We start from the raw sequence: 17,477 nt of genomic DNA, 5'->3' as shown, positions 1-17,477 counted from the left end.
AAACGTATATAAAGTGAGATTTGCTTTTTGTTGAATGGTAAAGTGTTGTACTGACTTCTTAGCAGTAAGGATGTATTTCTGGGTGTTTCTAATCTGTATTCTACTTTATTTGTTATTGTGTCTTTTAAAAAGACTTCTAAGCCACTTACAAGACAAAAAACAAGCTTAACTTTTGCTCTCTATTGGAGCTACGCAGAAGTTCGTTACCACTGAACTGGTCTTGAGGTTTCCTGTTTGCAGTCGCTCTGTAACGCAAGGCACAAAGGCCCGGAGTGGAGCTGCAGTTGTATTAGAGATTGGGATACCAGATACGTTGTGGGGCCGAGAGGAGCAAACACTGCTTCGAAGCTGTCGGAGGCATCCGGTTGAAGAAACGAAACCCCAAACCTCACAGCGTCGTGCCCTGGAGCAATGGCGGGCGACACGGAGTGGGGGAGAGGCTTTGAGGGGTGCGGGGCCAGCTCTTGGGTGGCATCAGGGTGAAGTTACTTAGCTAGTACAGTTGTAAATTAGTGGTTAATTAAGACTAATCGTTCACTTTTTTGGAAAATATACAGCCTGCTTAGACTTTAGTGAGAGGTATCATGTAAGAAAGGCACACTTGCGGTGCCCGCAGAGGCAGGCCGCAGCACCTCCGGTGTGATTAACCGTTCCACCGGGCTGTATCGCCTTCACAGTTTTAGCTGTAATTTTTTTTTTTTTTTGTATTAATACTCCTGAGTGCTAAGGAAACCGAGTACTTTTGCAGCTAAGAACCAGTGTCTTGGGGCCTGCCAGCAAGGCTGATGGTGCCTGCTGAGCCTGCATGTGAAGTGACCCCTGCGGCTGGGCCTGCCCCTGCCTGGCAGCTGGTCTGACCCCCCAGGTGTGGGCTTGGGTGGGTGGCTAGGCCTCAGTCCCCAGCTCAAATGAAGGGAAAAATGGACATTAAAAAATAGTTTTCTCATGCCTCTCTTCCGTAAATCCCTTTTAATAAGTGCTGATTACACATCTGTAATCTGTTGGTATGCCATGTGGGCTTTTTTGGGGAGTCCTTTGTTTCTTTCCTTTATGTTTCTCTAGGATTAGAGTTCATCTGACTGCTTGGTAGTGTTACCAAGGATGTCCAGTTTATGCTTTCAAATTAATGGCACAACTGTAATTCTCTAAAACTTATTCATTGCTCCAAATTTTCCTCAGAGTTGATGTTAAGGTTGTAAAAGCTTTCTGGATGATTCTGCTATCTTGGGGTATGTTTGAAGATTAGAAGTGTTTAGTTTTTCTTATTATTTTTATACCCTAGTTAATTACAGAGCAGAAAGTGGTTGTCATAATAATCCTGCAGTATAGAAATACATATTAAATATTCTCTTCCTACATCATGTGCAGGAAACTTAGTGTTTTAATTCCATACTTATTCTATTGCTGATATTTAATTTATTCCAGATGCAGTTTAATCACATTTTATGCTTCTTATGAGCTTCAGTTTGCATTTCTGGACTTGAGCTTGTTGCTATCATTTTTTCCTTTTCAAAGAAAGGACCAGGGGGAGAGGACACAGAAAACCTCTGGAGCTTGTTACCTCACTTTTTAAGCAGAATAGCCTTTTAACTGTATAGTACTTCCTTCATAAATGCCAAATTGTGAGAGTAGGTTGGGAAATGTGATAAAACATTCTTCCTTTGCAATGAACCAATTTATTTACATCTTCGTTCATGTTTATTCTTTACAGCTCCCACTCATACTTGCTTTCAGCTTTGGAAAACTGACCCTTTTAAAGTACTGACACTGCCTTCTATTGATTGTGACTGTATCTTCAGTTTGCACATCAAAGTAAATTGGATAATAATCACTTGCACTTACTCAGCTATCACTTTTAGTTCTGTAGTCAATGCATCCTAATGAGACCTAATAGTGAAATACCTCAAATTATTTGTCAAGCTTGTGTTAAAACAGTCAGCAATTTTAGGCAGCCCGGGTATGTGGGGTTTTTACTGCTCATGCATCGGTTTGACACCTCAGAACTCCATAGCCAGATGATGAATGTTTGGTCACTATAGCTATTTAGATAACTTTCTTTAAGAGGGGGAGGAGTATTCTTACGATTATTTTGGGTGCAATGACCTCTTTGCAAAGAAATGTGTCCCTCGGGATGGATTGACACACATTATGTGCAATATTTAAATGTTGAACTGCAGAAGCGGTTAGATAAGGTGGCCTTTATGTGATCCATCTCCATTTGTCTGAGCACCAGAAAGTAGCTCATGTAATAAAGCATGGAAAGGGTTTTACGGGTTTTAACAAAGGGCTATGATTTGCTGTAATTTGGGTCAGCTTGTTTACTCTTTTTATACATCTGCATTTTGAGATTTTCTGGTAGCAATCATTAGTAATACGATATTTTACTTGGTTTGGTGTACTTTGACCTTTGCGTGAAGGAGATTATATTTTCTTTTTTCGAACATACGTACTTAAAGTGTCAAAAATACTGTGTTCTACTAGAAATAGCTAAAAGTATGTTCGAAATGTGTGTTCTTTTTTACAAGTTTTCATTTGAATTCACATTTCTGTTCTTTTTAATGCCTTCTGAGTTCTCTCTTTGGTGCTTTCTTGATCCCCAAGAACCGAGTGAAACAATCTGAAATTTAGAGATGCACTTTTTTGAAATCTTTCTGTATGTCAAAACTATTGACACAGGCTGATTTGAAAAAAAACTAACCACACGCCCACACATGCAACAAAGCAAACAACTGTGAGTGGAAACAAAGCTTCAAACCTCCTGAAACAGTGGGCAGGCTAACCAGAGATTGCATCTTCATAAATGAGAAAGCTGCAGACTTCAAGTGTACTTGAGACGAAGTGATCTAGTACAAGTTATTTTATTAATTACAGAGTACAGTAAGCGCATATGCTTACTATGAAAGAGACCTCAATGGAAGGAGAGAGTTTTTTTTAAATTTTTGGCAACTGTGTTACCTTAGAGGACCAAATATTGCCTATTTGCTGTAGCATATGAAAGATTAACCAAGTGGACACCAGATAGCTGGCCTGTCAGCAACACGTGCTGCAGGGTTCAAAACCCATTTTGATTTGCAGAGTTTGGGGGCAGGAGAAGGAGAGGTTGTTAAGCCTTCAAATCTTAGAGAAAACCATGATATGTCATTAGTTAATCTTTTCATTCTCCCGAGACAATTAACTAGATATCGTGTGGTAATTATGTCTTATGTAATATTATATAGCAATTACGTGGTTTATGCACATCAGTGAAATGTAAAAGCCTCTGTATCAATTTAGTGCCTTTTTTGCCAGTGTGTCTTAAGAGGACATCAAATTCCAGAACAGTCTGTTATATCAATTGTCACTTCCTATTAATAGAATTTTTGCTTGTTCCCTTGGTGAGGGATTAAATTTCAAGCATTACTGTCAGTCATTTTTCAGCCATGTTCCTTTTTGCGAAGTAAATTGTGAACAGGGAGAGCAACAGCTGCTTTTCTTACTGCATCTTTAAAGCTCAGCCATACCTCCTGTTTGCCCTACCCTAACTAACCGTATCCCTGGGGTAACCTTGAGCCTTCCTCCTGAAGGCAAGAAAAGATGCTGCTTTTCTGCCCATTGGGCCTGGGCAGTAAACTAGAGGGAGCGTTAGCTGACTTGCATCAGTCTATAGGAGAAGTGTCCAGTTCAGGTGGCACGCTGGAATGGATCCTTTCTTATTTATTATTGTGGGAGAAAAGTGTTAGCCCTTCATGGGGGGGGGGGGAATCTAGGCCTGGTAAAAGATAATGAGATTTGTGTAACAGTCATATATACTTTGACATTTAACATAACATAAATGGAGCACGTTTTTCACATGAAAAACCATTAGTGGATTTACAAGTTTGTGGGAGCAATTTCTCGTAAGTTCCTCTATATTTAAGTTTCATTACTCTCAAATATTGCTTCCATGGTTCAGTTTTAAGCATTGGTTCAAAATGGCATAGGTGGTTGTGTTTTTTCTTTTTTTCCTGACATTGCTAAATTGTTGAACATAACCTTTTCCTTTATGGACTTTTTTCTGGGAAAGTCTATATGGGAGCTACAGTACTAGGTACGCCACAGATGTCTACCTTTGTTCTGCCTTAGGGTTAGCTAATGTTCCTCAGCTGTCTGAGCAGGCTTTCAGTACAGCCTTCTTGTAACTGACTTTACCTTGTCTGGGTTTTCGTTCACTACCTTCCTAGCTTGGCAGATTTTTTTCAGTTTTTCCCTCTCTCCCAAGGATGTTTTTATGTTGGAGCATTTTCACATGTGCTCCTATGAGGAGAGGCTGAGGGAGCTGGGCTTGTTCAGCCTGAAGAAGAGAAGGCTGTGAGGGGACCTAATATATGCTTACAAATATCTGAAGGGTGGGTGTCAGGAGGATGGGGCCAAACTCTTTTCAGTGGTGCCCAGCAACAGGACAAGGGGCAATGGGCACAAAGTGAAGCATAGGAAGTTCCGTCTGAACATGGGGAAGAACTTCTTCCCTCTGAGGGTGACGGAGCACTGGAACAGGCTGCCCAGGGAGGTTGTGGAGTCTCCTTCTCTGGAGATATTCAAGACTGGCCTGGACAAGGTCCTATGCAGCCTGCTGTAGGTGACCCTGCTTCAGCAGGGGGGTTGGGTAGATGACCCACAGAGGTCCCTTCCAACCCCTACCATTCTGTGATTCTGCAGTAGGGCAGCTGCCACTGAAGACAGGACTCCTCTCCTAACAAAACCTACACTGGAGGGAGGAAACAAAGTGGCTGAAAATACCTGAACTCAATCTAATTAGTTGTAACATTTCAGCAAATACAATGTTGGTGCAATAAATTAGCTTACTACCAGTGCTAGCAGTGAAGGAAATGCTGGCTTAAACGGAGTCAGAAATGTGCATTGGCCACATAGCTAATAGAAGAATTAACTTTTGAAGGTCTGGGATGTGGGGTTTAGTTTGTTTGCTAGTTTAGTGTGGTGTCTTGGTTTTGGCTTTTTTTGTTGTTGTTTTTTTTGTTTTCAAAAATGCAGTTGGAAGTTGGCATTGTCGTGAAAATAAAGCAAGTGATCACTTGATATAGTAAGCTGAAAACCAAAGCCAGATATATACTTTTCAAAGTGAAACAGTCTTGTACTGAGAAATGGCTGTATTGCATTTCATAAATTTACAGTTCCTTGCATAGGTATTTCAAAGCTTTTTACTGGTGTTTTTTAAAGTGGGTGGTGTTATCCTATCGGAAATGGGGAGAAGACTCTATTTCAGCGCTAGGACTTTTGAGCTTTTTGAGGAGGAACATTCCAGGAGGTTGTACACTCTTAGCAGTAATGGAAATGGATTTTCATCTTCTTGATGTGAAGGAGTCTCATGTTAATGTTGGGATCTATGGGGACTGGTATTTTTTGTTGTGCAGTCTATAAGCAATATACTAAAGAAATTTCATGTTTTGATTGCATGTCAAGTTTTTGTGGGACACTCAGATGCTTTGGAAGGATGTACTATGTTTTTTTCCTTATGTTTTTCCCCAGTTCTGGTTATGTCATTTGCTTATAATCTTTTGTTTGGCACACAGCTGTGGTGCAGAAGTATTTCAAAACTATTAATTCTACGACCCCCCTTCTGGGGAGCAAATGTGTCTTTATTCATATACAAGGAAATCTTAGCTCTAAAAATGGCACAGGAAGAACATTACTGTCCTCGATGGGGCCAGTCTAATGACGTAACCAGAAGAAAATAGTTTTAAGAACTTAAATACTAGTTCCCCACATTTAAAACAAAACCATCAAAAGAAACAAAAAAAAACCCCACACCACTCCCCCCAAACCAAACTAAAAAGCCAGCACAGCCAAACTCCTCCACACACATGCATACAGCTTTAAATGGACAAACATTGAGCTGCAATTGTATGATGCGTTTTGACTCGTTCTAAATCCTATCCCCACTGGGGTAGGAATGCTTGTGCCGTTCAACATTCAGCAAAACCTGGAGTACTTCATTGACTTGGGTTCTGTGTCAGCATGCTGCCTGAGAAACTTGGCTTCCCTGCACTTCTGCTGAAATTGCATCATGCACGGGGTCTGCTTGTGAAATAGTGTCATTTCTCAGGCAGAGCGGCGGTTTTACACGTGGGCAATAACTGGAAGTGTAGAAATCGGACAGCTTGGGGCTCCCTGTCCGGAGTGAATTTTGGAGGACTGTATAGTTAATGTTGGCAGCCCTGACGTGCTCTCTTCCTGTGCATGCCCAGCACTTTGGGGAAACACTTGGTGACTTACAACAGGGCACAATTCTAGATTTTTGTTTCCTTTTTTTTTTTTTTTCTTCAGGACAATAGGAAGAGTTTAATAGTCTTCCATCCGTTACTAGTTTTTTTTATTATTAATATACTGTAATATCAATAGATAATTTTAACTTACCAGTGTTGTGAAAATAACCTTTTTTAGAAGTGGAGCCTGCGTGGTGGCAACATCAGCCAACTGCATTGATGGTGTCCTATTCCTTCATGTTCTCCATGTCCCCAGGAGTAGTAAGAATTGACCATTTTACAATTGCTGAGATAAAATAAACCAATCTAAATTGGAGAGAGGTTATATTGACAATGTTGGCCTCCAGAACATGCTTGATTGCAGTCCCCCAGCAGCTACATCAGCTTATTGACTTGTAGGCTGCCTGTCCATTTTATGTGAGCTAGAAAGCAGGGCAGTTTATTGGAGACTGCAGTCCAAAGCTCAGGCTCTCCTATGTCATCGTCAGACGGGATTATTATTTCAGGGGAAAAAAATTGTTGAATGGTATAGTGATTTATTTCTTGTAAAATCAATTCCACCTACGTAAGTCGCGGCCTGTTTGAACTGTACAGGTTGCGTTTCTTCTTAGTTCCAAACATCGTGACTTCCTTTTGAATTAATCTTGGGGCTCTCAGCTGTGCAAACTCACATTTGAATGATGTTTTAATTGTTGTATGTTCTTTTGTGTTTTCTAGTTGGAAAATGAGAACTTAAGCCTGTTGATTTCAACTTCAGATTTTCAAAAATGTCATCCTACCTTGGCTATGAGGGGTGATGTTGCTGGTGCTTTCCAGAGCTTTGCTGTCAAATAGCTTAGCAGCCACGGTTCAACCCTATGTAATACTCTTCTGGAAACAAAAATGATGATAAGAGGAGGCTATTGAATTGTGATAGGGTCCACTATTGTGTCTTCTGATTATAGGTTAACTTTAGAGAAGGAAAACACTTCTTTTTCTTTGAAAGAGGAGTCTGCTGGGTTGTCTAGCATGTAGTTTTCACAGCTTATACTGTAGCTAAAGGGGGAAAGGGTGTGTGTATATTTACAGACTGCAGAAAGCACCCTTTCTGAATATAGGTGATACAATTTAACATGCTGAACAGAATTTCTGAATGAGGTTTGTTTTTTTTCTAATTACCTGTCACATAAAGTATTAGGTATCAGAGTTCATAGGCTTGTGGACTGCTAAGAACTAGGCAACAAAGTCAAATCATGTTAAAAAGATCCTTGGGCATAATAGTTCAAACTGCTCTGGCACTTGCTTCTACTAATCTGTAATTTAAAGGAAATCTACAGCTTTTACTTTTTAAAAAGAATAATCTGCTACATTGATTTTCAAATACATTCTCACCTCCCACTCTCTCCTGTCCTCCTCCACTTCCCTCTTCACCAAAAACCCCCGCAGCGATTAAAAAATTTTAGGTGACTTCTCAGAATTTAGAGGATAAAATCAACATGTTTTCGTTGGCATCATAGTATGTTTGAATGTCACTGGTACTGGCATGGGACTTTTACTTGCACACTATTGTGCTCCCTCACGTTGTTCCAGGTAATTACTGGGATGTGTAGGAAAACATGGAGGCATGCAGCTGTCTTCATGCAGCTGACAAATAGCTTTGGAAAAGATCATTCTTGTTACAGGTAAGTTAAAAAAGACATCTCATTCAGCCTTAATAGAACTCTGGATAAGTTCTGAGTAGTTGAGAAATGAAATGCAATCGAGAGCAGCGCAGTGGGTGCTCTTCTCCACCCAACTGACCTGTCTCTGGTGCAGGGCTGCAGTGAGCTGGGATCTTCACGGGAACAAAGGCTTCTCCTAAAATGCAGTGCTGCCTGCACAAAACATTGTTAACAAAGGCTTACTAAAGACAGTACCCTCTTCTTGATGGCAGATTTTACTGCTGAGTTACATTACTTCTCAAAGTATTTTTAACTTCCTACTAAAAAAAAGATGGGTAGCTTTGTTTAAAAACAGAAGACTTCTAAGTAATATGTTAGTATTAGGAGGAGGAACTAGGGCAGAAGGAAAATATGTTCTTGGAATGCTGCTATTTTTTTGCTTTCTCAGATCAGAACTTTGAATGCCAGATGTGGGATAGTTTTATAATGCTATATGCAAAAACTGAATGGGTTTTATGAATTAGCCTTTGCTTTATGTGTATCTGAATAATATTTTGTATACATTCAGATGAAGCAAATGTAGTGCATTGACTAGAATTTACTATCGAGGTATTGTTGTATTTTAGTGGCAGAAAAAGCAAGAAAGGTCCATAGGAGTTCCCTTATTTTTAAGAGGAGTTCCAATCTATGAGATTTTTCTCTTTATACCTTTCTCATTTTTCCCTACCCATTTCTTGCTTATTTCAGAAGAGCTCAAATTGAAAATTAAGAATTACATGATATAATTTACTGATGAGCATGTTTTAATATTTTCTTGCAGAAGGACTCCATGAAAGATGACAGAAGAAGTTATTGTTATTGCAAAGTGGGATTACACTGCACAGCAGGACCAAGAACTTGACATCAAGAAAAATGAACGTCTTTGGCTATTAGATGATTCCAAGACATGGTGGAGGGTAAGAAACGCGGCCAACAAAACGGGATATGTGCCATCAAATTACGTGGAGCGAAAAAACAGCTTGAAGAAAGGTTCTCTGGTTAAAAATCTAAAAGACACCTTGGGTAAGTCCTTTTGTATTTTGGAAGAAGTTTACTAGACTTGATGGGTTTCAGATGTGGAATGTAATGTGCATATAAATATTTTTTAACATGCTTGTTTGGGTTTTCTTAATCCTTAGTTTGAGGTGACATGGTGGGTGATGGAGGGAGGGATAGAGTGGAGGAAGAATCGTGTGGGAAAATGTGTAACAGATTTTCTCACATCGCATCCAGGGGAATAAGATGTTATTTTTGTTCTGGTTTGTCAGAGGTGATGTATTTTCAGTGGCTGAAGAACTGTGTTTTCACTGAGATACCAACTGCTGAATCCTCTCCTCTCATGCCAAGTCCTCTCACTCAGAAATATAAGGATGTAAACTGGATTGTTCAGCATAGCTATCACAGTAATGCTAAATCACTTTGTGAATGGGATTATACAGTGTGGCTATGTGCAGTGTCAGGGGTTAAGTTTCTGTGGTCGGAGATGTTCCTTCTGCTTCCAAGTCCTTAATATGTACTGTTTTATATTTGCACATAAAATATTCACAACAGTGTATCATACGTATGCAGTAATATACCTGTGAAAAATGTTGAGTGTATTTTGAAGAAATGTGTTTGGAAGTCAGGTGAAATGAGTATTTTTTTTTCGTTATTTTTGCAGTGATTTTTAATGACTGATTAAATTACTAGAAAATAAAGGGCTTTGCATGCGTCTAGAAAAGGTTACACATAGCGGTAAGTGATCATTACACGTATAGAGGCCAAAAAAAACCCTGCTAGTGTTTTTTTAGGATGTAATACAGAAACAGATATGCACCTGGAGGTGTTTTGAGGTTTTTTTTGCTTGTGTTTTGTTTTTTGCCTGTGTTCTGCAAAGTCTTACCTGGGGAAAACTTATTCTGTTGCAGTTTGCTGTAGAAAATACTAACTTTTCAATAGAAAATTTAGAATTTGGGATTGGACTTGTTAGAATACAAAAAGGTTTACTTAAAAATAACATGGCAAAAGCTCATGTGGGTTTATCACAGGTGTCCCGTGCTAGTGCTGCAACTAACAGGTTATGTTTCTTGATCACTTCTTCATTACTGTGTCCTCCATTGCTGAGCTGCCATAAAGTACATGGAAACTGACGACTACAGGATGGGTGGCAGGCAAAGAAGTTTATCACAAGATTTACCACAGTAGTATTTAAAATGGTAGACCTGTCTACAGATACTGTTGGAGTACACTCATTACGGTGCCAGCAAATGTGATTAGGCCTTTTCAAAGATTTGTATAAAGAATAAGCTCCAACATCAATTAACTAGTTAAAATCAAAATCCCAGCTGTGACTTTAAGATCCTTTTATATAGATTTATGTTGTTTAAAATCTATATGATTTGTCTAAAGGCCACTTTATGACAGGATTGAGTTTCTGTTGTGATAATATACTAAGTGTTTGTATAAAATGTGGACAATATGTACTTGATGTAAACAAACACATTTTTATTTATATCCAACAGAAATGTATTTAAGTGAAGGACCAGAGACATTTCCTAGCATATATGCATGTTTACCTCCTTGATCTTAACAAAGCTGCACGCTGCAGGGTGCTTCACTGTGGTGTCGACAGATGAAATGGTGTGAGAGCAAAGCTTGGTGGTTTCATGGCTCGGCCTTCGCTAGTGTCGCATCTTCCAAACCTCAGCCCTTTGCACGCATGTACATGGGTTTTTAGGTTCTGAAGAACCGTTATTACAATCTACTGATAACCCTGTACCTCTTCAAATAGTTTTTGCTGTGTGTTGTTTGTTCAGCTGAGACAGAAAATACGATGTGGCGGAGCCTGGCTTGTTCTTTTGCAGTGACCGCCCATACCTGCTAAGCACGCAGAGTGCAAAGCAGCTCACATGCTCTTTTATGCTCGTACATCCTGTGACAGTAAGAAACTGCCTAAGCCGTACCTAACCCACAATTTGGCTCAAGATATTCTTAACACCCTTCAAAAAAGTTGGTGATTAAGAGTGTTCTTTTTTTACAGTTTAAGGGCTGTGAACTGCTTAGTATAATGAAACTTATGTCTGTGCTGTGCACCACGCATCTGTACAATTTTCTTTTTACCTTTCCTGAATCGTAGTCCTCAACTAAACTATAGTCTTTAGGCCTTGCTTGTCTTGCTGTACAGTAATTTCCCATTCAGAACACGGAGAGCATGTGTCCTTCCTTAGAGGATCCTTTGTTCTGAGTGGCCATCAAGAATGCACTGCTTTTTTTTTTTTTTTTAAACAAAGGCTTGCAAATTCCAAGGCTGATGATGGATCTAGTGAAACAGCTTTTGAAAGTTTTGCTGCACCCGTAAAACAAGTTCTTAAGTTCTCTTTATAGAAATATGTCTAATGTCTCATCAAGCATGCCTCTCCTAAGATCACAAGGAAATTCACATGAAAATGCCCACTAGGCCAGCACAGGTGGGAATGGTGTTCAGGAGTATTAGTCCTTAAGCCAAAGCTGTTTCCAGCTTTGATCTTGAGGCTATTACCAAATTATCAGGTACTGAACTAAAGAAAAATGAACAAAAAAACCCGAAAACAAAACCACAACAAAAAACCTCAACAACCAGTTCCTTAATAATCATTCAGTCAAATATCAATCGCAAGTCTTGTGAAATCTCAGGAGAGAATCAGCAGGCTCTTAGCTGCTTCCAGTGACCAGGCTAGCAGGCTCTAAAGAGAGGGACACTCTGGCATACCTGGACCCACTTTTCGTACTTGCAGCACTCCAGCAAATGGTTACTCCCATGCCCATAGAGATGCGCTTTGCCTACCTCTTGCTTAATCAATTACAGTTCCTTGTATTTAAACATATTTCATCTGAAAGCATTGTTATCGCACAAATGATGTAGTGTGCGGTCTATGTGATTGCCCACAGCTATCTGCCACTCTTATGCTTATCCACAGTAATTACCAGTGGTTGATTTATACTTACTTCCAAATATTCAATAAATATGAAAAGTGCCAGCCGTAGTTCAAATTCTGGCAGACCCCATAAAAGCTATTAGCATTTAATTAATAGTCCCCATAGTTGACAGTTGAAGATGCATCATCTAAATAGTTCTTAATCCGTGTAGTCTGTGTTCTAATGAAAGTTTATGGCACCGGTTAATACATCGGTGTCTCGTACATAAAAAGCCAAATAGATCACTAAAGTTTACTACCTTTATGAAGTTGTCTTTGTCAGGAAAACTTTTTAATCTCATCAGAGAATGAAGTCATGCCTGTTTGCTGAAAACTAATTTTTCTGGAACTCTGTTGACTGTCATTAATTGAATCTCAGCCCTTGAATACTTTATTAATAGAATCCCATCGGCTTTACCACTGTTTGGCTTGGGATTGATGGAAGGTTAGTGGGCATGTAGGTACCCAGAACATGCAGCTTGCTGGTTTAAAATGTCAGCCTGTTTTCAGCAATGTCTTAAGGCTTCTGGAATTTCCATTGTATTTCAGCATTTTTGGAGAAGAACATCTGCAAATAAATCGTGTTCGGAGCCAGCTCTTTGAAATGTGTCAGGTGCATATTAAGGTGCTGATTAACACTTCTTAAGGATATGTTCATTAAATCAGTTACTTGTGGACTGAAAACCAGCTCGCCTCAAATCTCAAGTGACCCCCAGTAATTTCTGAAGAGGTACTTCTGGATCACCCTGCATCTTTTTAAAAAACAGTAGCCTCTTCTGCACCATTCACTTTGTCTTTCCCTTTCTAAGAGCTTACTCTGTTATGCTGTGTCTTCTTTAAGTCCTGTCATCACGGAATTTTTCCAAAACTTTTTGCTTTCGTTAGTGACTTTGAGACATTTTGAGACTTGTATTTTTTCTATTGATGTCTATCTGTTTTATCATTTTTCAGTTTTATATACATTACTTCCATGTTCTTATGTCTCCTTCTTGAGTGAACTCTAATGAATATATAGCTCTAACAGCCCAGTTTTATTTATGGAGATCTAGCGTACAGGCCATCTATTAAGTATTTTAAATGATTCATCTTCTCTTTCCCTTTTTTGTCTTAACTGAGTGATACTGCGAGTAAAAAGTTAATGGCAATTTAGCCATTTCAAATTACTGTCTTCTGTTTGCTCATATTGAATGAAATCTGGTAATTATTGCCATTCGTAAGGCAAAAGCCGTTTCCAGGCTTGTGATTAAAAATTCATCTTCATTCATTATAATGAACTTTAAAATAGTTTCCTCGTACAGTATTTCTTTTATGGGGAACGTATTTTTTATACATTTCGATTAAGTCTTACTAAGCAATAGACCTCCAGCATGTGTCTTCCAAACTGTAATTTTCTGTAATACAACTCTTCCCATGTGCTGGGGGTGGGAAGGAATTCCCGTACCCGTTCAGAAGGAGCAGGTGTTTGCCAGCACCACCCCCGGAGCTGCCTCCGAGTGCGGCTCCACGGGTTTCCCCTTCTGCAGCAAAGACCATCTATGCTTGCTGGCTCATCTCTGTCATGCCAAACAGAAACCTTATCTGAAGGAAGCAAAAAGAATTAAGAAGTCAGTTGTTTGTGTAAGCAGAATAGAACTTCTGCATTTTTTCCATCCCTTTGCAAGTCACTTTCCTGGCAACAGCACAGCTCCCCAGGCAGCAGCGTGCCGCGGGTGACTGATGCGTGTGATCCAGCAGCAGGGTGCCATTTTCGTGGGAACCCACAGTTTTCAAATGTTACTGCTTTTGCTTCACAACCAGCTCTGCGTAATAGGGATTTCCTAAAGGTGTCCGGTCTTGCTCCCTTTAGCGAACAACCACATAAGAAACCTTCAAGACATTTCCACTCGATTCTTGGTGTGGGTTTTTGAACAGGTGCCCAGCAAAAGAAATAATATTTATTGAAAGGTATTGAAAGAGAGATTAGACATGAAGAATACAGGAGATGTGTTTGCAAAATGCGTAGGAGCTGTAGAAACACTAGAGATGAGTGTTGGCAATGATGGCAAATAACAGTAATCTCGATAACGTTTCACAGAGATGTTTAAGTTGCACGAGAGACTCTTCAGATGACTTCTTTATTAAGCTTCTGTAAATCAGCAAAACATTTCAGTAACTTTATAGTTTTAATTCACTCCACGTGCCGGATTTTCACTTTGAAAGTGAGACATGCCAAATGAGATGTGAAGTACAGAAACTGGTCCTTACTTGCATCACTGTTTCTAGTACGTTATTTCAGAAGTGTTGCGAGCGTCCAGGAATGTTTCCTGTGTTCGTCGGCCTCCACGGTGTCTACTTGGGATCAGTCTGTAGATCTGTGCAACAGTGCCCAAGTGCTGTATACACTGTCGCTTCCAGGAATCAACAGGTTTACACCTCTCCCCTTCTCTTCTGGTGATTTTTATTTATTTATATGAAAAGAGTTTTTTTCACAGTTATAAATTCACATTTTCCCCTTTGAGAGCTACTCAGTACCACCTTCACCATGCCTTTCTGGAAATTGACGGGGAAGTTAGCTATTTTTTCCTTTAGACAGTCATTGCTTAGTAACAGGCAGTTGATAATGTGGAGTAGGTCATTTTTTAATGCAGTGTTTTCTTTAACATTGGAAAACACTGTTGGGTAAGAGGTTTGGTGTACTTCCTTTTTAGATAAAAATATTTCAACTCAAATTTAAACTATTACTGTCATAGTCTGCATAATATGTTCATGAAATCTCATTCTCCAAATAAGTCATCAACATTTAACTTCTGAGGTGTGGGTTAGTGGTCTTTTTTTTTGTTTTGCTTTTGAGGATTTTTTCTGTTTTTAAATATCTTAGTGGCCCAATTTCGGTAGTTCTCATATGGTATGCCTAGTAGATTTAATTATACAAGGTGGTATTTTGACATTCATCAGATCTCTTCTAAATCTTGTCTTGAGTGCTGAAATTTGATTACTGCTTAAGTCTTTCACTTGTGAAAGTTACTTGTGCAACTCTGTTGTGGTTTTTAACTGAAATTTTCCCAGTTCTGCAGCACTAGTTTTTAAAAGTGTAATCAGGAGAAGCATACACAGTATTTCTGGCACAGTCGTAGCTATAAATTGAGTCTTTCGTACTCTTTGCCTCATGAATTGTATGTGTTTGTTTATCAGCAAACTGCCTTAGCCATGTTAGCTGCAAGATGACAGAAAACACATTGTTAATATGCCCAAGTACTAATTTGAAAATATTTCTGTTCTTAATTATTTGTTTTCAATTTTAGTGTTTTCTGGACAACATGTGAGTGTAAAATTTACTACAGAATGAAAGCATGATAGAAATAAGAATAGATATGGTATCATTGTATAAGAACTACACCATTGTATGAAACAGAGCTGCTTCGTAAGACAAACAGCAGTTATTTTAACCTCTTTAGAACTTTGAGTTCCTGATGTTGTTGGGCTTCCTTGTCACAGACCTTTAAGAAATACTGTCTTGTCCACTCAACAGCAGACATTTAATACATTTGATTTAAAAAAAAAAGAACCTTCAGAACTTTTTACAGTATGTAGCTACTTGTCAAATTATTTACCGTATATGAAGATATGTAAGAAGAAATGATATGAAGTCTCTCATTTAACCAAACATCTCTAGTTGGAATTAGCAGTGAAGTCCCTTGTAGGAATTCAATGCAAATAAAAGTGTTTTTCTTGTGCCACTGTATGTTGCTTTAAAGCTTCCTAGCTTGTCAGAAAATATGGCCATGACAGTAGCAGCATGTCTGTTGTGTCTCTTGGAGGAGAGTAATGAGAGTAAATAGTCTGTATTGGCACTTTTAAGCAGTTGATACACAGGAATTTAAGGTCATCTTTACAGAGAGGAAGTAGTTTTGAAGATTTTATATACAGCACAAATTCTTGCTCAATTTCCGAGACTCAGTGTGTTAAAATAGCTTATTCCATGGTTGAATTTGTTCAGCAAAAGCACATTCTCTGCTGTGCTTCATCCTGCTGTTTAGTTGCATTGCTCAAAGTAAGCATGTTTGTTTGTGGGGCAGGGCAGCAACAGTGGTGACTCTTCACCAGTGATGAAATTGAGGAACATGGTTTTGTGGTATTGAGAGAAGCTGGTGGGAACTCTGTGTGGGTGTGGTGTCTTCCGTGGTTTGGGGAATTAAAAGAATAAAAAAGCTGGAACAATTGCATTTCTTCCACCTTCACAGTAATAGTAGATCAGTCTGGTTGCATGGATTACTGTCATTAGATGCGGAGAAAGGGGAAATGGGAGATGCTCACAATGATTTCAAAACACAGGGAAGATAATTCTTCCATTCCCATATACAGCATGTGGAGTTAGGAGCTGACAGTGCTGATACCACTGGAATGGTTACAGAGGATTTGTATAATAAAGAATTCAAATGCTTTGCTACTTTCTGGAAACATACCTGTCTCGTGATCATCATCAAAACGCAGACTTATCTTAAGCGGCTCTTCTCAGTTCATTGATGATCTCTGAAGATCTAGAAACATATTCAACAGCAGTAGCTCTGCATGGAAAGTGATGCAAGAAGATATTGCTGACACGGTAGGGTCTGCTATCTCACTATCAATTTGGTATATAATGCAGAAGAATATATTAATTTTGAATTAGTTGTCACTATTATGCACGTTAAAATAGTTACCCAGAATGAAAAACAAAGTCACAAATTTATGGTTATGGACCTATTGTATGCCTGTAAAAATTTAAGTAACTTTTTGCATATCAACTATGTCCAGTGAAAGTAGCGTTAGAAGGATTGAAGTCTCTGCTTTGTGGAACTAAAATCAGACTTTCTAAAGAACATCATGTTGTAATTTCTGAAGGAACATGTGCTTAAGAAGGAAAAGAAATACGAAATTGCAGAGCAGACTAATGCAAAAAAACCACCCCAAAATAAAGCACAAACCTCATATGCTTTTGTTACCTGCAGCAGAGACTTGAAAACAAAGAAAATTAGTAAATATTCTGGAGGACTCAAGGTACAGAATAATGTTTCTTTTACTACTTGATAAAAGTCTTTCTCTGCCGGATGTATGCATCAGGCCCTTTATTGCTCCGAGGTGAAAAGCCAAAAGCAGCAGTGAAAGCAGAACCTGCAGCTTGTTGCAGTGTCCCCGAGCTCTGGTGCTAGCTGGTGATGGGAGCAGAAGTTTGCTTTTTTCAGTTTATGACTGCATGTATTATATTCCGCTGAAAGTTTGTCTTACATGAATTATTTATTGAGGTGGACTATTTGAAGGATTTTCTGCTTTAATAGTTTGAAACAAACATATAATGGAAGCCATAATGTGTCCTACTTTTCAGCAGATTTTTCTAAAGAAATCTGGTTTTAGTCCATGTGGAATAAATAAGCTTGTTCTTTGTATGGTGTTAGAAGTTCTGTGTAGTGGGTGCTTCTCTCTGCCCTCCCCATGCAGTGTGTTTGTGCTTGGAGGTACAATTTGGCATTTACAGATTGCAGAACGAGCCTTTATTTTAGTCATAATTATGTTTTGAAAAGATAAAAGAATCGCCTTAACTCAGCGTGGCTGTGTGTACTGGTGTCTTTGGTGGCATTAATTCCCTCAACTGTCGCCTTCAGGGACCCTTG

The 17,477-nt window shown here is 39.1% G+C and overlaps 1 protein-coding gene across 1 annotated transcript in view; it reads left to right on the top strand.

Annotated features, from left to right (window-relative positions):
- NCK2 (NCK adaptor protein 2) overlaps positions 1-17,477 on the top strand; it is an 87,644-nt gene that overhangs the window by 46,668 nt on the left and 23,499 nt on the right. Inside the window, exon 3 of the mRNA XM_075425892.1 lies at positions 8,700-8,941. Within this exon, the coding sequence (XP_075282007.1) occupies positions 8,716-8,941 (226 nt within the window). The 5' untranslated portion in view covers positions 8,700-8,715. The remainder of the gene's footprint in view (positions 1-8,699; positions 8,942-17,477) is intronic.

This window comes from Opisthocomus hoazin, chromosome 1, assembly GCF_030867145.1.
Source record: "Opisthocomus hoazin isolate bOpiHoa1 chromosome 1, bOpiHoa1.hap1, whole genome shotgun sequence".
NCBI lineage: Eukaryota > Metazoa > Chordata > Aves > Opisthocomiformes > Opisthocomidae > Opisthocomus > Opisthocomus hoazin.
Note: the sequence above shows the minus strand (reverse complement) of the source record. Positions and strands in the feature narration are given on the sequence as shown.